The sequence below is a fragment of the Miscanthus floridulus genome, chromosome 18 (assembly GCF_019320115.1).
Source record: "Miscanthus floridulus cultivar M001 chromosome 18, ASM1932011v1, whole genome shotgun sequence".
NCBI classification, from domain to species: Eukaryota; Viridiplantae; Streptophyta; class Magnoliopsida; order Poales; family Poaceae; genus Miscanthus; species Miscanthus floridulus.
The window spans coordinates 20,706,784-20,729,264 of NC_089597.1; the positions used below are offsets into that span (position 1 = coordinate 20,706,784).

The 22,481-nt window shown below is 48.4% G+C and overlaps 2 protein-coding genes across 2 annotated transcripts in view; both read right to left on the reverse strand.

The window, feature by feature from the left end:
- Positions 1-2,054: 2,054 nt before the first annotated feature.
- LOC136523424 (uncharacterized) lies at positions 2,055-6,418 on the reverse strand. The gene is made up of 4 exons (XM_066517111.1): positions 6,270-6,418; positions 5,008-5,601; positions 3,355-3,398; positions 2,055-2,292 (listed from the first exon to the last, which is right to left on the reverse strand). The coding sequence occupies exons 1-2, from the start codon at positions 6,416-6,418 to the stop codon at positions 5,040-5,042; spliced, it is 711 nt and encodes a 236-aa protein (XP_066373208.1). The 3' UTR covers positions 2,055-2,292; positions 3,355-3,398; positions 5,008-5,039.
- A 7,226-nt stretch (positions 6,419-13,644) lies between these two features.
- Positions 13,645-22,481, reverse strand: part of LOC136523425 (uncharacterized) — a 22,383-nt gene continuing 13,546 nt past the window's right edge. Inside the window, exon 3 of the mRNA XM_066517112.1 lies at positions 13,645-14,050. Within this exon, the coding sequence (XP_066373209.1) occupies positions 13,645-14,050 (406 nt within the window). The remainder of the gene's footprint in view (positions 14,051-22,481) is intronic.

Genomic DNA, 22,481 nt, shown 5'->3' on the forward strand with positions numbered 1-22,481 from the left:
AAACTTTGCTTAAGATCGAGGCAACCAAACAAGTACAACATTCAGTATTTCAGATAGCACAGACGACACATATATATATGACTTGGAGAGTGGATTTCATCCCTGGTGGAGTTGTGAGCGACCAAATGTACATATATAACAAGATGGAGAAATTTCCTCATGCATTTGGTCTGCTAAATAAAAGCATTCAGAATCAACAACCAGCAAAGTGTTGTTGGTGACTGAAGAGCACAGCAGGAAGGTGCAACACAAAATTACAAATGCATGCTTTGATTCGTAATTACTAATGGAGTATAGCAACTTGAACTTGAATTGATTAAAGAATTAAGCTCTCAGGTTGTACCAGGGATCCTTAGCTTTCTACTATCTTGACTTTATAATATGACTTTTTAACCACATAAAAACTAATCTATAGTCAGATTGGAATTTTACACTCACCAAATGAATAGGACAAGTAAATTCCGGTGAGACCAACACGATGCAACTGGACGGCAACACTGGATTTCATCAGGTATATGACCACAACATATGTAGATAACTGGACGAAACAACAAGTTATTGATCAAAGGTGACGACTAAGTTCAGGTGAAATTAGTTAAGCAGAGACAGGGTGCATGCATCATCAAGCATTGTACCAGCTGTGTGTCTGCCAACAGTGCACACCAGTCAGATCATCAGATTGGTTCTGCTAGTAAAACAAGAGCAGGCTCGGTCGACCCACCGCTACCTGAATCAGCACGCACATGAATGATGAGTAAACTCAGGCGAAAGTACGTACCAATGCAAAGCAATTCAGTCAGAACACTGAATTTCATCATCAGGGTGCTACTAATTTCAGGTGAAATTTCACATGATTTCCAGGTGCATTGGCTCCGATGGCTAGGTCCAGCACAACAGGTATTCAATCTTCCACACGGCTCACAATGCCCAAACGTATCAGTGGTTTTATAGGCATATATAGGCATATATAGGCCACAAACATACAGCAAAAACAGCATCTAGCATCAGAGAATTAAACCAGACAGAACGCACCAAGCATCATCATCATACTACGACTTGCGTGTAGAACAAGAGCATCGTACTACTTCCTGTTGCACTAATAAAATCAGGTGAGATCGCTTCCCTCTTGCCCTAGTAGGCTAGTGAAAGATGAGCACGTAGAGTAGACCCAAGACGCTCAAGGCCGCAATGCCCCAGACACTGACAGGGCACGCATTTATTTGAAACCTACATAAAAGAAGGAAAAAAATAAGCTTTGCTTTTTGAAAGACGCAGTGCTTTGAAATGCATGCAGTGACCAAGATTCAAAAAAGGCTCTTGTTGAAGTAAACTCGACCCGACCAATCTAATTAATCCGATTAGTCCCAAAAAAAGACCTAACTCAACCAGAACATCGATGGACTCAGATCATAGTTTTCGACCGATACTCGATCTAATCTAACCCAGAAAAAAAAAAGCCTGACCATCCAAACATAGGAAAATCTAATCTAACGAAGAACTTATAAGCAATAGTCTGACCCAACCAGCCCAATGTGTTCACCGGGTGGGCACGGATCAAAATTTTGACCCGATGTTTTTTTAGCGGCCTACGCGGTGTCACACATTATACACTCTGCTAATTAATAAAGCCTACGGTGCATCTATGCACTTACCCATGAATGCCCTTTCGCCTATCCAACTTATATTCAGAACTCCGGACGCTCGATCAGACTAGTGACCAGCCATGTTTTCTCCTCGCAAAAAAAGACGATCGGTCATGCATGCCAACCCAGCCTCAAATAATGTGTGCGCGAGTCCGAAAGCTGGACCTGAGACGCCTTTCTAACGGCTAAAGAATGATGCATGCGTACAACTGCACCTCACGTGTTGGACCTTGAACCTGCTAAAATATGACTAGCAGAGCACACATGCCTCGAATCCAAAACATAATTGCAGTGCATCCCTTGCGGAGTTTCGTCAGAATGACCGAGATGTTAGTTAAATTAATAAACTTGCGAAAGGCGCGCGGTCTAAATTAAGTAGCACAGTAAACATGACAAGGCTGCCTGCCAGAGTGCTCATCAGGAGAACTAGTTCCAAATCAGGAGAACAAGTCTACATGTTACTTTACAGAGTGGTCATCAGGATAACAAAAGGAGAACTACAGTCTACAGAATGGATAGAATGCATGGCGACCTAAGTTATTTAGCTTCATTTTATTTACAGATGCTGATGGATTTTGCTTGGTGATGCCGTCACCTAGGAAGCAGATGCACTTTTAACAAAAGCGATACTCTTCTTGGCATCTGTAATCTGTAAAATAACAATAAAGTATATCCTGTTAGCTTTTGCTTGACACAACTCAGGTTCTGCACAAGTGTGAATATCAATAACAATATACTCCGTAGTCTATGCACAAATCACTATTGGCAACATGGAAACTCTTGAGCTCTTGGGTAAAAAGATAAACAACAGTAACTATTTCACTGTTCCTTACTAACTACTTGCTCCAAAAAATCAAGATTGCTCAATCGACCAACATAAGATTGCTAAAGAAGTCAAGTAGCAACTAGAACTAAGTACTAACAAGTAATTTTTGGGAGAATGGAGATTCATTTGAACTGAACAAAAATTTTGGGAGAAAAAAGAACACAGAAAGATGACCCATAGAAACACTAGGTGGATCTGAGTATTCATCAGAGGAAGGAACAATAGAACCTCACAGCTAGCTAGCTAGCTAGCTAGCAAGAACCTCACAGCCTGCATATAAGTCAATTAGATTTACATATTTTGTTTGTTTTTAACAGCTCAATTCCATGTGTCACTTTCTATACTTTGGTTTAGGACTGAAGGCAGTACTACTTAAGGCAGCTCAATCCTGTGCTCTGAAGGCCATATTTTTGTTGATCATTGAGAATACTATAACCATAAGAAGCTGATAGTAACATAATACTACTCAGGAGACAATAATGTTAGGATCATGAAAATGAGCATTGCAAAAGACAATAATGTTAGTAGATATACTGTATCGCTACTCCTCATGCATACCTTAACCAAAAAAAAAACTAAAGAAATAATAAAGAAGCATTGCAGAACTATGTCACAGCTTAGGGTTGCACTGGAATGCAGTGTGCCCACTGCCCAACTGAATCATCACCACGAATATGTGTAAAGCGTCCCTGAGTTAATCATCCCAACTGGAATGCACGCACAAATACAAAAGACAAAGCTAGCTATAGTCTCTGAAAGAAAAAGAAACCCAGTGCTAAATGTATGCACAGTGAAATGTAAACTGAATGCACGCAGGATCCATCCAGCAGTTCAGACAATTTCAGCTACAAGAACATACTAGGAAAAGGTTGGTTCACAACATACCTGCTACTGCTACTGCTAGCCCTCTTCAAGTTCCAGATCTTGATCTGAAAAATGAAATTTTGTTTAGTTACCAGGAAAGAAAACAATACAGAAAGATGTCCCATAGTTTCAGATCCAAGTTTTATATCATAAACTGAAACTGAAGGATACATAGACTAGCAGTGTCACATGCATGCATCTGAACATCTGGTACAGCAGCAAGCAAACACTGCAGAAGCGACACCATCGCAAATGCTGCTACTGCTGCTGTCTGGTGATAAGTATCATAAAGCTTACTACTGGCATTAGTACTACTGTGTATTAGAAAAATATTTAGAACAATATCATGCCACGGTCAACAATTGTTTCAGATTAACGGAAGTGTCAAAATGAAATGACAGAACTTATGAATAAAATCCATGTGCCAAAATGAAGGACACAAGAAAGCATAGCTGATGGGCAGTATGTCAGTATGATTGAAAAGTGAAAATGCTAAGCTGGTGGGCAGGTATTTTGATTAGTCTCAGCTTTTAAGCAACGAGTATGATACCATGATAGTTAACAAATGTTCTAGGCCGGAAAAAGAAAAGGCAGCTTTCTAGCAACATCACCATCACGCTTGTTTCATCAATCAGACACTACTAGTACTACTGGTTCTGAAAGCTGCTTACTGCATATTTTTTTTCAATGCCCAGATGGAGCTAGCACTGTTTGTCTCTAGCCCTAGTATTTGACATAAACTTTCATTACTGATAGCTCATAGTATATGCTATTCAAGGCGGCAAAATCTAGATAGCTGAAAGTTTACCTATTGTTTCAGAGATGGTAAATGTACACTTAGACACTAAAGATCAAGTGAAAGAAACACAAGGTGAAGGCGGGACAAAGAGATGGCTGAAATTGGAGTTGTCTCATGACTCTACAGCAGATCGAATTGGTATGATATATCAAGTTCAAGTTGGAGAATTTTACAAACAGGGACGTAGCCAGCGGTGGGGCTAGGGGGGCTTCAGCCCCCCCTACCCATCCTGAGCACGTGGAGTTTTCCTAAGTCCCCCCTTAAAATTTTATGCATACATGTATTAGGTAGGAGGGGCTAAGGTTAAGAAAAGATAAAAAAACCTCTATTCTTTTGTTCAGCCTCTCCTAAATTTTTTTCTGGCTTCGTCACTGTTTACAAAAGCTTTCTAATAGGTCCAAGAATATCAAAACCAAAGTCTAGATCTAGAGAAAAAATAGACGGTCAAAATACTGAAGCATCAACAAGTGGCCAACTTATTGATATTCTCACCGGATCCACAGAGCTACACTCACATGCAAATATCAAGGTTCACAGAGCTACATTCACATGCAAATAGCCAAATATTGCAGATACGTTGCGATTTGCATAGAATAATTTGGGACGAACCATATCAAAAATTATTAATAATATATTGTGGCTAGAATGTGTTCTGTCCTTCAAGAACTAAGCATTTGTTCAAGTTGGAAGAGTCTATATGCAAAATGGCGAAAGCGACGCAAACAAAATGCAGAAACATCAGATCAGGTAATAGCAGTTCTCATGGCTTAGGCTCCCTCTATATTAATAGATACAGTATGGCACTTTTATTTGTCGATCGTATGGACGCTCATCAGAGTGTGTCAGAGAAGTTGGTGTTATACTGTTATACTTACCCATCTATGAAGCAAGAACATACAGATGTCTCTCATCCCTCTCGCAGTCTCAGAGATTCAGATCGCTTCTCATCGTCATCATCATGGAGAAACAGAGCGTAGAACCCACCGCCGACGGTGGCGGCGGCCAAGACCCATGCCACGACCGCGAGGCCCAGTGGCATCACCTCCCCGATCTTCCAGGTGAAGGCGGCGGTGAGCATGGTGGTGAGGAGCCACACGGCGAGCCTGGCGCGGCCGCGCGCGGGGGACCCGTGCGGTGCGACCTCGAAGCGGTGGAGCGCGCAGAGGAGCAGGGCCAGGTTCAGGTGGGAGACGACGACGAAGGCGACCGCGCCGTGGCCGTCGCCGTGGACGCGCTGGACGCAGAGCGCGAGGTTGAGCCCCAGGAAGACGAGAATCGCCACGGTGGCCCAACGGACGCGGCGGGTGGGGGCCGCCGGCGCCGCGGCCGCGGGTTTGGATTTCTGGTTGGGATCGTTGGCGTAGGGGAGCTCCGCCGCGCCGCATACGCCATCGCGCTGCTCGGTGGTCGATTCGCAGTGTTGAATTGGGGATTGGGTTGGGGCTTCTGCGCCGCAGTCAAGTGAAGTCCTATCGTGAGATTTCCGTGAAGTTCCAATGAGTCATGGTGGCAACAACCACCAGGCCCAGATCTAGACGACACGCTCGCCGCGTGTCCTAGTCTGGCACGTTGCTCGTGTCATGCAGCGTCTGCCCATCTGCTATTGCGTTACGTTATGAAGCGTGCTAGCACTGGCTACTACTAGTGATTTAACAGCATACTAATTATTTTTAAGAAAGTGTTCATGTACTTCCATTAAAAAAAGGGAAAATTGGTTGTGTAGCATCGAACGATCACGATCTCCGTAAAATACCATCAAAAGTATGCGTCCTTGTAAAATACAACCAAAAGATTGAACCGTGAACTGAAAATAGCATTACGTTAAAATAAAGCGACAGAAGTGACGGCACTGAAAGTAGCCTCCGTCACGCCCTTATAGGTTGTTCTCGTGGACGCTCGCCGCGAACAGGAACGACTCCTACGGCACCACCGGCACCACGTGCCGCAGCGCCCGTGCTTGCGCACGTCCTTGCCGTCCCGGCTCTCGCCCCGCCCGGTCCTGCCCCGCGCCGACGACTCTTCCCGATACCGATTTGTGTGCCTGTAACTTTTGCGGGATGGAGGAGGGCCCTACAGCGGGACGTCCTCAACCGCATCAGCGATATCAAGGCGCTCGGCAGCTGCGCCCTCGTCTCACACCGCTTCCACGCGCTCGTGCTTCTCGTCGACTTCGTCTTCGTCCGCGTCAACTGTGTCATCCCGACGACCCGCTGCCATCCTCCTCCGCTGTACCGCGCTCCCCGCCGCATCAGGCACTAGCTGCGGGCGCGGCTCGTTCGTGCACATCGCGCGTGTCCTGGTCGGCGGCATCGCCACGCGCTCGGTCAGATCCTGTCCCTCGCCGCGGTGGGCGTCTCCTAGCGCTTCGAGCCACTGCCCGCACCCGCCGCGGACATTTTTGTCGGTGTTTTCGGACCACCGACGAGAAAATTTGTATTTGCGCGTTTGACTCGGATGGTGTGCTCGGGGGACACAAGGGTTTAAACTGGTTTGGACAGAACGTCCCTACGTCCAGTTCGTTGTTGCTCGTGTTACCGGCACTTAGTTTGCAGTAGGGGTTACAAGCAGGCGAGAGAGGGAAAGGATCCCAAATCTCTGGAGGAATGAGTGAACGGGTGCTGAGAGCTCGATTGCCGTTCAGCTATGTGCTCATGTCGTGCTCTTGTGTTTCGATTCATTTGTTGATCGGTCCCCCGGTAGGGGCGCCCTGCTTTCCCTTTTATAGGCGAAGGCAAAGCACAGGTTGCAGTGGAGGAAAAGGAGAAGAACGAGAGAGAGAAGAAGGCTCCTAGGATCGCCGGGGCCTTCTTGTCCTTCATGCGGGGCCCGCCGATCCTTTAGATATCAATAGGGACGGCTCCACGTCGTAGCCCTGTTCGTCACTGGCGCCATGCGCAGGTGTCATCTGCTGGTCATGACGTTCAATTCCGCCCCGGCGGACATCGTGGAGAACTGACACACTTGTCAGCGTTCGTATGAGGGTTAGATAGAATAGCACCGGCAAGCCCGACACTGTTCTTGATGTGAATCCTTAGGTATGGCTCGTCATGGCCACGGGTTATATCGAGGTGTGCCAGTCTCTTCCCTGGTGTCAGAGTTTTGACCCAGGCCCATACGCCTAGACCTGGAGTGGTTGGCGGCGATATGGGTCCCTATTAGACGAGACATAAACTATGGCCTTGGGGTTAGGCGAGACGGAGCCCGTGGCCTTAGGGTCGGGCGAGACGGGGCCCGCGGCTATGAGGTCGGGCGAGACGGAGCCCGCGGCCTTAGGGTCGGGCAAGACCTTTTAATACGTCTTGCTCCATCCGGGGAAGTCAGCATGGGCGCTAACCTCCTTGCTTTGGGTATCCCTAATATCGATACCTGACAGTAGCCCTCGAGCCTGCGGAGGAGTAGAATACTCATTTGGAGGCTCTTCCGGACGGGCGGACTCTGAGGGCCTTGGCCTTCTTTTTATAGCCCGCGGCGTGTCCTGGTAAGACGGCGGTTCTCTTTTGTCGTGATCGGTCTTCTTGGGGGCATGTAACCGTAGGATTCGGGAGGTCAGAAAGATTTTTCTTGATTCTGGTCCGCTAGGATCCGATCGGTCCGCCGTCGTACTGCGACAGCGCGTTCGGTCTCCTTGCGAGTCCAACTTTCCTCGAGCCTCCGCGCGTAGCAGGGTTCCAGTCAAGGGTCGGCTCATCTTTGTGATCATCGTCCCTTAAACGTTTTTTTTCGATAAGACGGAGGGGCTGAGTCGTGCCACGTTTTTCCTCCATGGACGAAAACATGGTGCTCGATGAGCTGTTAACGGGCTAGTCCGAGTGGGGCCCCGGCATCCCGTTCGTGGGGGTCTAGCATGGGTCAGCTGGTGACCGAGTCCAGACTATTGGCGGCCAGTCCATATAGTTCTTAGGTCCGTTCATCCGGTCCCAAGGGCTTGTTGCTTTTCTTCGAGGAAAAACCAGGGACTGGGAACCGACCAAGACTCAAACGTGGGCCGGGATGTCCACGGCGCTCGTGCACCCGGGTACTGGCCGCTAGTGGGCCCATCCCTCGCTCTAAGGTTGCCCTAGAGCGGCCGTGCACCCATCGGTGGGCCAGCCTTCGAACTCATGGTCCTAAATTGGCTGTAGGAGAGTTTTTAGCTCCGTATCCCTCCTTACCTGCGACAGTTCTTGGCCCATTGAACAGATGAACCGTCATCCGGTGTATCCTTCGAGGGCGCGGCCAGAGATAGCGTGCGCGCGATCTTCGGAGGGAGGTGACGTGACGCGGCGCAGCGGGCTCGTCAATCTAGGCGGACGGTTCGTCTTCTCGCCCCGCTCTGTCCTACAAGTAGCGGCGTCCCCCTTCCTGTTTCTGCACACTAAAACCGTAGCCTTACCTTTTCCGTTTCTCTGCCGCTGCCGTTTGGATCTGCCGTGCCTACTAATCCGCTGCCTGAGCCCTAGATCTGTAGCTTCCGCTTCTCTGCCGCCGCCTTTGTTTCTCCGTAGCCACCTCCATCCTTCATGGATTCGTGGTATCGCTCCGATGTTACCCATGCGCACATGGAGGGCCTCATCAAGCGTGGTCTTCTCCGCGGGGGGACAGATGCTGCGGAGTGGTTTGTGCCCGGCCGCGAGGATGCGCCGACACCGCCCGATGGCTACGTCGTCTCCTTCGCGCCCTTCCACGAGCGCAGACTCGCGGTTCCTCCCCACCCATTTTTTCGGGGTCTGCTGCATCACTATCAGATCGAGCTGCAGCACTTGAACCCCAACGGGATCCAGCACATCGTGGCCTTTTATCGCCATGTGCGAGGGGTACCTGGGGATCGAGCCCCACTTCGAGCTGTGGAGATATTTCTTCTCTATCTCCTTGATCAAGAAGAAGGAGAGAGGGCGGGAGACCCCGGTGCTGATGGGATGCGCGGGCATCCACCTCTGTGGGCAGCGGGCAACTTGCCTTTGCATTCAAACATAATTTTAGCACTGAAACCATTACTTAGTTTGTACTACCTGTTTACCAGATCCAGTTCAGTTCAATACAGCCATATTTTGCACCTGGCTACCTAATGCCAAATTATGTAACACTGCACGCTTTGAGCTTAGGAGCATTTTGGAATGCTTAATTAATGTCATTTTTTCCCTTATAAAACAAATAAAGCCATTTTGATTACATGAATCCAGGTGCTTAAAAATTATGGTCATGCCTGTAATATTGCATTCCTCTCCATCATTGAGTCGTACACTTTCTGAGATTCATCATTACCTCCTCCCTATTATTTCCTTCTAAATTAGTTTGCCTATTTTTCTGCAGAACACATTCCTTTTATACTGAAATAACCTGATTTAGCAGCTACTAATGGGTTTCGCAGATTAAAAAAGTTTATCTTATACCTCTCTAATACCACAATCCTAAATCTTTATGTACTCTATTGACACAGGGAACAAAGTAGCCATGCATTCGAACTTTTTCTACCATTGCTCATATTGTCTTCAGGTTCTTATGCATAAAAAAAAATGAAACTTCCACCTTCTGGACAGCTGAAATTAATTAGGCATGTCTATCTAATTCCTGATATAATTGCTATTAAGTTTCCTAACAACAACGGTACTATTCAGAGCAAGTTACTCGGTTATATTCTCAATCCATTTTAGTCCTACTGTCTGATAAAATATGTTGGTCCTTACGTTTAGGTTTCCAACCGCCTTTATATAATCATATTTCTGTTCCTTCCATATCTGTAGTATTTGCACCACTTTGTTATCATCAGGTATTAAGCCCCTACCCACCCACCGAAACAAATATTTTCTCAGTTAGATGCTCTGTTTGTTAATCTCTTTTACGTTTACTATCAAGTTTCAAACCTCCTTTTTGATCTTTTACACAGGTACCAATTGGTTCAAGTGTAGAGACAGCAGATTCATGCCTTTTTGGTTCAGCACGTATGCAAGATCAGCATCTTCCCACCATCAGCAGCTGTCCATCTAATCACCAAAGCTTCTTACTTTTTTTTGGTGGGTGGGGGGGGGGGGGGGGGGGGGGGGGGGGGGGACCAAAGCTTCTTACTTATGTAGTCCTATTCTTCCTGTATAAAATATGTTGTTATATTGAGACTTTGGCATTTCACCCATCGTCAAAAACTGGTTTCGCACTTTTACCATCTCGTAAAGTGGTTTCGCTCGTTTGCCATTATGAGACTGGTGTAACCCGTTGAAATACATTTTGGGTAGTTTTAATTCGTGGAAAAAAAAAGAAAACACATCCTTCCACTTCTACCCCTGCCTGCTTTTTCCTTATATGATAGTCACCGTTCCCCATTCGTGGTCAAAACGGATCGACACACCAGGTGACACCGTGCGGCACCTCCTCGGCGATGGCATCTTCGGCGCCGACGACAAGGTGTGGAGGAGGCAGCGCAAGGCGGCCAGCCTCGAGTTCCACTCGGCCGAGTTCCGTGCGCTCACGGCCAACTCGCTTGTCGAGCTCGTGCACCACCGGCTGCTCCCGTGCTAGCCGACGCGGATGGGTGACAAGACGGGCACCCGTACACGGACAAGTTCCTCCGCGACATCTGCGTCAACTTCATCCCGGCCAGCCACGACACCTCGTCCGTGGCGCTCGCATGGATCTTCTCATTGCTTGGCAAGAACCCCATCCCTCGCCTTATGCTCTAGCCCATTCCGGGCGGCGACCTGCGCTTGAGCGCTCCCCCTCTCTGCTCTGTGGCCGTCGCTCTCCCAGACCCGCTCCCCCCTCTGTGCTCCGTGGCCGTCGCGCTCGGCTCGCCTTCCGGCGGGGGAAGCCGCGTAGCCATCGCGGTGACGGGCAGGCTACCTCTCGGTGAGGCACACGGCTGCGGTGGCGGGCAAGGCAATGCGGCTGCGCTAGCTGCGAGTGACGCGGCTACGGCAGCTTGCGCGCCGGCAGTGTGCAGAACCACCGTGATGGCGCTACGTGCCCTTTGCAGACACGATGTGCGTGCGGGTTCGGAGCTGAGGCAGCGGCCGGGGTTGGGAGGCCCTGTTAGGGTGCGGCAGTTGGCGTACGACCGATGAGTGGCCGGAGAGGGAGCTGGAGAAGATGAACAGTATGCTGTAATGAAGATGAGAGGCCGGAGAGGGAGCTGGGCCGTTGCAGCTCGGCGGCGCGCGCCCACGCCTGCTCCAGCTTCGCCAGCGCCTCCGCGTCCTCATGGTACTCCGGCGAGGACATCTCCGCGTGCGCCATGGCCGCAGCTCGCGGTCTGCAGTGCAGGGGCGGCACCTGGGTGGCCGGGCGGAGGCGGGACGCGGCACCTGGTGTGTTGATCCGTTTTGACCACGAATGGGGAACGGTGACTGAAAGCAGGCAGGGGTAGAAGCGGAAGGATCTGTCTTCTTTTTTTTTCATGAATAAAAATTATCCAAAATGTATTTCAACGGGTTACACCAGTCTCATAATGGTAAACGAGCGAAACCACTTTGCAGGGTAGTAAAAGTGCGAAACCAGTTTTTGACGATGGGTGAAATGCCAAACTCTCTGTTATATTCACTCTGTTGATACATGATACAAAACTAAATGTTACATTTGAATCATAAATGCCTGATATATATATATATATATATATATATATATATATATATATATATATATATATATATATATATATATATATATATATATATATATGTCACCTTTGGCACTACACCTAACTCTGTTGGACTGCTCCCCGCGCGCGGGGTTACATGCTTTTTGTGAAATTTCCGTGAGTCATGATAGCACATGCCACATCCAGACGCGGCACGCGGCTCGCCCGCCGCGTGTGCGAGTCGGACTCTCGCACGATGCTCGTGTCCACTCTAGGTCCACGTCCATCCCATGCGCCCCCCCCCCCCCCCCCCCCCCCCCCCTATCAGGCCTTGTTGGATACGCATAAAATTAAATTAAATTTCATTTTATTTCACTTCAACACATATAGATTGAAATGAATATACATGCATTCAAACAAGGCTAATTTAGCTGATGCTGATGCTTATGCTAAAATATTATAAAAGAAAAATATTATTTCATGACTAAAAAGTAGCGCTGAATAAGGCAAGCAAAAAGAGAGTCTCATGTCCACTAAGGTGAGCATCGGGGGCTGCTAGTGGCTACAGTCTTCAGTAGGGAAGCGTTTGCATGGCAACCAAAACTCTCTTGACCATGGAAGCGGAACAATATTGTTTCTTGTTCCTTTTCACGCATCAAACAATTTTATATGTAAGTTTCTCCTCCCTCCGTCCTTTACTAATATAAAGGATGTAACACTACGGGAAACACGTGATTTGCCGAGTATAAAAATCTTTACCGAGTGCAAAATTTCGGGCACACGACAAAGACCTGCTTTGCCGAGCGCCTCACTCAGCAAAATATTGCAGACCTGCATTCGGCAAAGGCTCTCTTTGCCGAGTGTCTGACACTCGGCAAAGGCAGACACTCGGCAAAGATTGGTAGGGGCCTAACGGCATCCAGCGGCGTCCTCTTTGCCGAGTGCCCCCCGTTTGGCACTCGGCAAATTTTTTTTTTGGTTTTTTGCCACCAATTTTTTTTGAAGCTTTAGTACACTACCACAAACAACATGTTTAAATTTGAAACATTTTCATTGCCTTTTGGCATATTTCTATAGTTTATTTTATTTTGTTGAATTTTTTCAGAAAATGTAAGTTTGAACTGCAGGTGCATCGAATAATGGATTACATTCGTTCAAAAAATGTTATCCTTGTTTCTTAGTGTAAATTTAGGCTAAATCCAAGAACTGTCTCGAAATTTCGATCAACGTGCTCACGGGGCAACGCCGCCAACTTGCGTGGGAGTGGTTTTTTAATTGTAAAAAATGCGAACGAATTCCAAAAATCATGAAACTTGTCGAGTTGTCGCCATATCGTATGCGTATGCCGTGGAAAAAATTTGAAAAAGTTTCGACCACGTTGTCACGTACGATGCTCACAAACCAGGACATCTCCAGTGCCTAAATTTACACTAAAAAACAAGGATAACATTTTTTGAACGAATATAATCCATTATTCGATGCACCTGCAGTTCAAACTTACATTTTCTGGAAAATTCAATAAAACAAAATAAACTATAGAAATATGCCAAAAGGCAATGAAAATGTCCAAAATTTAAACATGTTGTTTGTGGTAGTGTACTAAAGCTTCAAAAAAAATTGGTGGCAAAAAACAAAAAAAAAATATTTTGCCGAGTGTCAAACGGGGGGCACTTGGCAAAGAGCTGCTGATTTTTTTTTAAAACTTCGCCGAGTGCCAGATCACGACACTCGGCGAAGAAAATTGACTTTGCCGAGTGCCACCGATCTGGCACTCGGCAAAGCCGGCAAAGAGCTGTTGAATTTTTTTTAAAACTTCGCTGAGCGCCAGATCACAACACTCGGCGAAGAAAATTAACTTTGCCGAGTGCCGCCGATCTGGCACTCGGCAAAGTCGCCTTATCCCTTCACCCGCGCACGGCGCACTCTCTCTCTTTCTCTCATTTCTCTCTCCCTCTCACCTCTCTCTCCCTCAGCCGCCGCCGTCGCACATCGCCGGCCCGCGCCTCCGCCCCGGCCCGTGCCTCCGCACATCGCCGGCCACCGCGCCTCCCGTGCGCCGGCCCCTCGCCGGCCGGCGCCCCCGGGCCGCCTCCCCGCGCGGGCCCCAGCGCCGCCGCGGTGCCCCGCCGGCAGCCACCGCCCCACACCCGGCCACCACCGCCCCGCGCCGGCCCCCTCGGCGGCCACCTCCCCCGCCTGCGCGCCCCCCCTCGGCGGCCACTGCAGAAGAGAGGAGGAGGAGGCGCGCCGCGGCCACTGCCCCTGCCCGGCCTCCACCGCCCGCGCCGGCCCCCTTAGCGGCCACCTCCCCCACCTGCGTGCCCCCCTCGGCGGCCACCTCCCCCGTCGGCGGCCACTGCCCCCGCCGGCGGCCACTGCAGAAGAGAGGAGGAGGAGGCAGGGGAGAAGAGAGGAGAAGGGGAGAAGAGAGGAGGAGGGGAGAAGAGAGGAGGAGAAGGAGAAGGAGAGGAGAAGGAAGGTGCCGACCTAGGCCCGTCGACCCTCACGCCGCTGCGGTCGTCCCCACCATCGTCGCCGACCCTCGTTGTTGCCATTCTCATCGCGAAGGTATGCCCTACACCTGTAGTAGTTAGTAGTAGTACTTAGTAGTGTTAGTAGTAGTTAGTAAGTAGTAGTAGTTAGTAGTGTTAGTAGTATTGTTAGTAGTAAGTAGTGATAGTAGTAGTGTTAGTAGTAGTAGTGTTAGTGTTAGTAGTAGTTGTAGTGGTAGTAGTACTTGTTGTACTACTTCGATACTTCCATCTGCATGGAAAGAGAACTAAAGTGCATGGCTCGTCTTGGTATATATATGTTTGTTGGCCTTCGTGCCTATGTTTGGTATATATGTGGTTGTTGGCCATCGCGCCTATGTTTCTTGCAGGTTTTGGAAACCTCCCCGTGCAGGGGAGGTGCTGCCGAAATTTTCAATGGATTCTAACCTATTGCCTTTTTATGTAGGAGAAGGACCCATGGGAGGGACTCGGCGACCCTAATCGTCTTCGTCGGCACTGCTGGTCTGCCTGCACCGCATCGCCTCGCCACTGCACCGACATGCCACTGCCCCGCTAGCCCGACTCCACCGCCACCCTATGTATAACCCCCTCCTCCTTTGCAGGCATGTTTTATATGGTCACGTAGCCCAGTTAGGCGTCTCCCGTTCAAAAGAGATACGGTCGGAGGTATGCAGATCTTTGAATATCTGTGACCGTATCTCTTTCGGATTATCCACGTATTTTAGACAGCCCACTGATGCGTAGATGAGGTTAGTTTCCATGGTTCGCTCCGGTCCGAGACAGACTTTCGGCATCACCTCCCTGTTGTTCTCCGGATACACACTCTCCCTTGCAAGACGTGTATAGGGAGAACAACGGGGAGGTGCTACCGAAATTCTATCTCAGATAGGAGTGGAGCATTGAAACTGACCTCATATACATATCCGCGGGTGGGATTAGGACCTATCCTAACCTATTAGATGGTAGGAACACCATGCAGATGCAATTGCTGGTTATATTACTCGCTTACATATGTATATGCCAGAGGATGGAGAACCATGATTAGATGTACACGGGCCACGCAAGTATGAATCCAAAATGGATGACTAAGACTAATGCTTTCTTGGAGCATTCATTTGGCGAGGCTGCTAGAGGGTCGAGTCGGATGCCGTGTCCCTGCAGCAAATGTGACAACCATGTAAGAAAGAATAGGAAGAACGTGGGGGAAGATCTTTGCAAGTATGGATTCACGCCAAACTATACCTGCTGGATCCACCATGGTGAAGCCGATCGTATTAGAGAGGAGGTGGTGAGACCACGCCTCGAGGCTTTTGATGGAGATGCCGTGGTAGCAGACTGGATGGATGACTTTCAGGAGGCATGGTTCGGTGAAGGATTAGAGGACGAGCCAGAGGAATCCGCAAAGGCGTACTACGATATGTGGTCTTCAGCACAGAAGCCCCTTCACGAAAAAACAATGGTTTCGCAACTGGATTCCATTGGACGCCTAATGGCGTTCAAGTCGCAGTGTAGCATGAGTCGAGACAACTTCGATGGTATGTTGGCAGTTGTTGGATCCCTGCTTCTGGAGGGTCACATTCTGCCGAAGAACTTGTACGAGTCACAGAAACTTCTTCGTGCCCTTAAGATGCCGTATGAGCACATCCATGCTTGTCCGAATGGTTGCGTCCTATTTAGGAAAGATCACGAGAAAGAAACGCACTGTCCAAAGTGCAAATCCTCTAGGTATCTGGAGGTCGACACTAGTGATGGCAAGAAGGAACAGCTTGGTATCCCTGCGAAGGTCCTATGGTACCTTCCTGTCATACCGAGGATCCAACGGCTGTACATGACAGAGGAGTCTGCGAAACAGATGACATGACACAAACATGGCAAAAGATACAATGCTGACAAGATGGTACACCCATCGGATGGTGATGCATGGACCCATTTTGATGGCATACATCATGGTAAAGCTGAGGAGGCTCGGAATGTACGTGTAGCACTGGCAACAGATGGGTTCAACCCCTATGGATTGCTGGCGGCCCCGTACACTTGTTGGCCTGTGTTCGTGATCCCCCTCAATCTCCCCCCCCCCGACGTCATGTTTCAACCCAAGAACGTATTCTTGTCACTGATAATTCCTGGACACCCGGGAACAAGATGGGTTTGTTCATGGAGCCTCTCATTGATGAATTGATCCTTGCTTGGGAAAAGGGGGTACTGACATACGACCGAGCTACAAAGAAGAACTTCACAATGCATATGTGGTACCACTACTCCCTGCATGACTTCCTGGCGTATGGCATATTCTGCGCGTGGTGTGTTCATGGGAAGTTCCCATGCCCAATATGCAAGACAGCTGTGAGGTTCACTTGGCTGAAGAGGGGTGGCAAGTTTTATTCGTTTGACCAACATCGTCAATTCCTCCCTCTTGACCATCCATTTAGACGAGACGTTAAGAACTTCAGGAAAGGGGTTCAAGTCACCGACCCTGCACCTCAGATGACGACTGGTGCCGAGGTCCGTGCTGAGATAGAGGCTCTCAAAGATGATAAAGAGAAATGTGGTTTTATTGGATATGGTGAGGAACACCAGTGGACTCATAAATCGGGCTTGACTAGGCTCCCCTATTTCAATGACCTTCTTCTTCCACACAATATTGATGTAATGCACACATAAAAGAATATCGTCGAGGCGCTTTTTGCAACACTCATGGACATTCCTGATAAGTCAAAGGACAACGTTAAGGCTAGACTGGACCTGGCAACGATGTGCGATAGGCCAAAGCAAGTGATGAAGCCTCCCACGCCCGTCAAGAAATGGAGAAGGACTCCGGTCGATTTCGTCTTGAAAAAGGACCAAAGGAAGGAAGTACTGCAGTGGATCCAGACGTTAATGTTCCCTGATGGGCATGCGGCGAATTTGAGTAGGGGAGTGAACTTGTCCACTATGCGAGTCTTAGGGATGAAGAGTCATGACTACCACATATGGATTGAGCGGCTCCTTCCTGCGATGACCCGAGGATACATCCCTGAGCATGTGTGGCGCGTGCTGGCAGAGTTGAGCTATTTCTTCCGCCAGCTTTGTGCCAAGGAGTTATCTCGGGACGTGATTGATGACTTGGAGAAAGTGGCACCTGTGTTGCTCTGCAAGTTGGAGAAGATCTTCCCACTCGGCTTCTTCCTGGTGATGCAGCATCTGATTTTACACCTACCGTATGAGGCACGAATGGGGGGGCCCGTGCAGGCCCATTGGTGGTATACAATTGAGAGATGTCTAAAGATTCTTCGGAAAAAGTGTAGAAATAAAGCCAAAATTGAGGCTTCTGTGGCAGAGGCATTCATTCTGGAGGAGGTGTCAAACTTCACAACAGCATACTATAAGGATGGCCTTCCCAGCTTGCACAATCGTCCCCCTCGTTACAACACGGACGAGAGTTCATCGAACCTCAGCCTTTTCAAAGGGCAACTCGGAAAGGCAAGCGCATCGGGCACCAAGACCTTGCGGCATGATGAGTGGCGCACTATCATGCTGTATGTGTTGTTGAACCTTGACGAAGTGAAGCCTTATGTGCAGTAAGTTCTCAATGAGCTTGTTACATACGCCCTTGTCACTATCCTCCATCTATCGAACCCCCTTATCTCTTGTTTTTTAGGGAATTTCTGAATAAATACTGGAGAGGGAATAGGGCTCCTTCCCCTCAAGAAGAAGATAGTCTTCTCAAAGATGGTGTGCCCGATTTCATATCCTAGTTCGATACGAAGGTACCGTCCAATTTACCTCGTTCAATCTTGACATCCCACTTTGCTCCTACGAGCGAGTAATGTAACGATCTATCCGGCCTCACCTTGCAGGCCCGCAAGGATGCGGAAATGGATGCTGAGTTGAAAGGGCTCGCCAAAGGCTTCGCCTACAAGGTCAAGTCATTCACCGTTTATGATGTGAATGGCTATCGCTTTCACACAAGAAACTACGAGCGGAGTCGGCCCAATCGGAAAACCACGAATACCGGAGTTCGTACGCCCGACGCCGATGAGCGCGACTACTACGGCATAGTAGAAGAAATATACAAGCTCAATTTTGAGTGTCGCAAAGCTCCTAATCAAGTCATATTCAAATGCCATTGGTTCGATCCTAATGTCACGAGAACAGCCCCTAAGATTGGACAAGTCGAAATTCGATAGGATTCTGTCTATCAAGGAGAGGATGTCTATATTGTGGCTCAACAGGCCACGCAAGTTTATTATCTCCCATGGGCGTGCCAAAAAGACCCCAATCTTATCGGTTGGTACCTTGTGCAGTTGGTATCGCCGCACAGTAAACTGCCTGTCCCAAACGATGAGGATTACAGCTTTGACCCAAACACACGGGAGTTCTATAAACTAGAGGGGCTAGAAGGGAGGTTTGACATAGACATGTTTTTGCTGATGGGCATGGAAGTAGACAATGACATTGATCAGGATGATGGAGATGAGGACGATGGAGAAGAGGTGCAAAATGCTAAGGACTTACAAATGCTTGAGCGATTACAGTTAGGCGATGACAATGATGACACGATGGAGATGAGCCCGATTTACTCGACAATATTGATAGTGATGACGACACCTATGATCCAGCCACTGCCGATCGTGAAGAATATTTCTAATTTATGTAATACTATATTATTATTATTATTATTATTATTATTATTATTATTGCAATTATGTTTCGTTCATTTTGCATCTCTTTATAAGTACTTGTAATTTAACTGTGCTAATTGGTTTACTCTTTGAAATTGTAGGCACTCGACAAAATGTCGGGCGGAAGGCAGGCCCGTCGGGGGGTCAACTCCCTCTACATGAGGGAGCGCTCACCACCCCACGATGAGGAGGACCCCTTGCCGGAGCCGCCGACGAGGAGGACGAGGAGCAGCCGCCCCTGCGGCCATCCGAGGACGAGGGTGCAGCCGGCTGCCACCCCGTTGGTGGACAAGGACGACCAGGCGGTGGGCCTGCACATAGGAGGGGCTGGCACTTCCTCTGACTTGTTAGACCATAGGGAGGCAGCGATAGCGACAGCAGGGGGTTCCACTTGCATTGCCTCTGGCTCTACCCTCGTCGGGAGTCTACTTGTGTGGGCCCTCGCAGCTCCCGGTGCGGCCGATCCCACTTCACCGACGCCCGGTGATTCGACCCAGCGGCGACAAGTAAGTATTATTTCACTACTATTTCATATGACATGTTGAAAATCGAACTGGAGACTAACAATTCTTCTTAATGACTCTTGCAGCAACTGGGAAGTTGTGTCCGGAACGGGCCGGCACATCAATGGCACCCTGGGCCTTCTGATTCGGCAGCACTACCCTGGCATGGTCACCTACGCCTCAGTGACTTCGCTGCCCTAGACGTGGGACCACTTCTACGCCGCCGAGGACAACGAGTTCGGCACCGTTGCGGCGTGGATCAAGGCCGAGTTCTGGGTGAGTCTTCATCGCACTAAATTGGTCAATACTACACATTCATTGGTCGTTCTTGAAATAATGAAACGATACATGATGTCTGTATGCAGGACATCTTCAAGTGCGACGAAGGGTTTGAGGACCGGGCGGCGTGAGTGCAGGACAAGGTCTGTAGGTCCCGACTCTTGGACCTGTACCACGAGACGCGGCTCCAGTGCATCATCAACTACAATGCCGACGTCCTTGGTCAGGTGGTGAGGAAGGCCGAAGCCAGGACCAGGACGCTCACCAAGGAGCAGTACCTCTCGGTAAGTACAAAACATTAATATTGACTCCTTCCATGAAGAATAGGTACGCTTCATTTCATCTTCTGACATATCAATAACTTGATGGCATGCAGCAATGTCCTAATTGGTGCGCTAGGCACTGCCTCTGCTGGGTGGCCATTGTGGACAGGTGGCTCTCAGAGGAGTGGGCGGAGAAGCACAACATCCATCGAGACTGCCGCCTGTAGATGGGTGGGGCGCCACACCACCAAGGCAACCGAAGCCTCAGCGCGTACGCCCAGACATGGGTAATCTTCTTTGTGTTTTCATCTATATTTATTTATTCTAACGCTCAATTCTCATTACTTGTAATCATCTTTGTGTTTTCCTCGCAGTCCCAAGCGCACCAAGGCCAGGAATGCAATGAGTTCATGGCGTACGCCCTGGCACACAAGGGCAAGGCGACGGCCCGGAAGTCACCTACAACCCGGCGGATGGGCCTGAGGCGTACACCAACGCGAGCGTCCACAGCAAGCTTAGCGAGTACACCTCGGTGGCCCGCGAGCGCCATGGGGAGGACTTCGATCTGGCCACCCAGCCCCTGGACACAGACCTCCTGATGAGGATGGGAGGAGTTAAGCAGCACGACCGGTACTGGATGGCGGACAGCACAGTCGACTCCGCCTCTGTTCCCAACCTCGCCGAGATTCAAGCAAGGAGCACGAGCTCCTCCCTCCCCATACCACTCTCGGCAACAGAGCTCACAGCAGCAGATGGCGGAACTCTAGGTTAGTACTGTTTTATTCGTCGTTCATTGCTTTTTACACATCTACCTTTGCCTTTTCATTGTTTAAACATTGCGGATGGAATGTTGCAGGCCGACTTGCGGAGGTTGGAGGCCCAGCAGGCGGCCCAGGGTGGAGGCCCATTGGCTAGAGATGGAGGTTGTACAAGCCCAGAGGGCGGCCGAGGCGCAGAGGCTGCAGGACATGTTTAGCTTCATGGCGAGCCTTCAGGCCTTGCCTAGTGTGGTCGTGCCCCAGTCGTTGCTTGCTCCAGTTGTGGCTCCTCCTCCTCCTATAGGGACTCCGGTGAGTATATATGGTTGTTTATTCATTTAGCTTGTGCGGCCCTCCTATAGATACTCATGAATTCGCTTCTCATTTGTGCAGCAACAGTCGGCGGGTTCGAACCCGACTCCTCAAGGTGGCCCTTCTCCACAGGCCGGGTGGACAACTGGCACTCCTCAAGGTGGTAGTTCACATTCCGGGTGGGGAGGCTGGCAGTAGGGTACCATTTATTTGTTTCTTTTCATGTTGCATGGACTTGTGTTAGACTTAGCCTTATGTTGGACTACTACTAGAGACATATATATATTGTGATGGATATTGTCATGGATGATGCGAATGTATATGATGGATTATGGACAATGGATTTGTATGTGATGGATTATGGATGGTGGATGTGTATGTGATGGGTTATGGATGTGTATTTGATGGAATATGGATGTGTATGTGATATATCCTGTGTTGTGTGTTGATATATATGTGATTTCTTTGTTTGTGCTGATGGAAAGCAAAAAACAAAAAAACAACATTTTTCCTCTCTTTGCCGAGTGCCACACTGCCGAGTGCCGTGACCATGGCACTCGGCAAAGCTAGGAAGCAGAGACCCAATTTCCCAGCTTTGCCGAGTGCTAGAGCCATGGCACTCAGCAAAGATTTTTTTTAAAAAAGAAAAAAATTCTTTGCCGAGTGCAAGAATATGGCACTCGGCAAAGAATTTTCAAAAAAAAAAGAAAAAAATCTTTGTCGAGTGTCGCTGAGGTGGCACTCGGCAAAGAGGCCGTCAGAGTTGACGTCGGATTTTTTTTTTGCCGAGTGCTGACGTGACACTCGGCAAAGGCTTTACCGAGTGCCCGATATGTGGCACTCGACAAAGAAACCTTTGCCGATGGGTTCTTTGCCGACTGCTCTTTGCCGAGTGTGGCACTCGGCAAAGCCTTTGCCGAGTGCATAGGAGCTTTGCCGAGGCCCCTAAACACACGACAAATCACGTGTTTCCCGTAGTGTAAGTTTGTTCACGTTAAACTATCGTAATTTTGACAACGTTTATAGAAGATGTGCATCTATGATATTAAAGAGGTAAATTAAGAAACTACTATCTCTGTCCGAAAAGGATGTAACTATGGATTGCGTGCCAGTTAAAGTGATTCATGTTTGACCAAGTTTTTAGTAAATAATATTCATATTTAATGGCTCCAAATTAATTTATTATGAAAATATATTTCATAATTAATCTAATGATATTTATTTCATATTATAAATATCTATATTAGTCAAACTTGATATACTAAAACGCGATGTTGTTCCAGAATTGCATTCTTTTGGGGATGGATGAAGTGCATTTGACAATGTATCTAAACTATATTAATTTGATATTGTAAATATTATTGTTCTTTTCAATAAACAGAGTAAAATATTGGATTGATCAACTAGGATAATTCAAAATCCTGTACATTTCAGGATGGTGGAATAATTTAAGAAAAAAATGTTGTAGCAGTATAAACATTTGTTTTAATATTTGCTTTGTACACACAGGGCGAGCG

Bases quoted from the DNA above. Each gene is read 5' to 3' on its own strand.
- LOC136523424 (XM_066517111.1), bottom strand. From the start codon at position 6,418: ATGTGCACGAACGAGCCGCGCCCGCAGCTAGTGCCTGATGCGGCGGGG. The intron at 5,602-6,269 runs GTGAGACGAGGG...ATCTCACGATAG, and splicing joins CACGAGCGCGTGGAAGCGGT to GACTTCACTTGACTGCGGCG.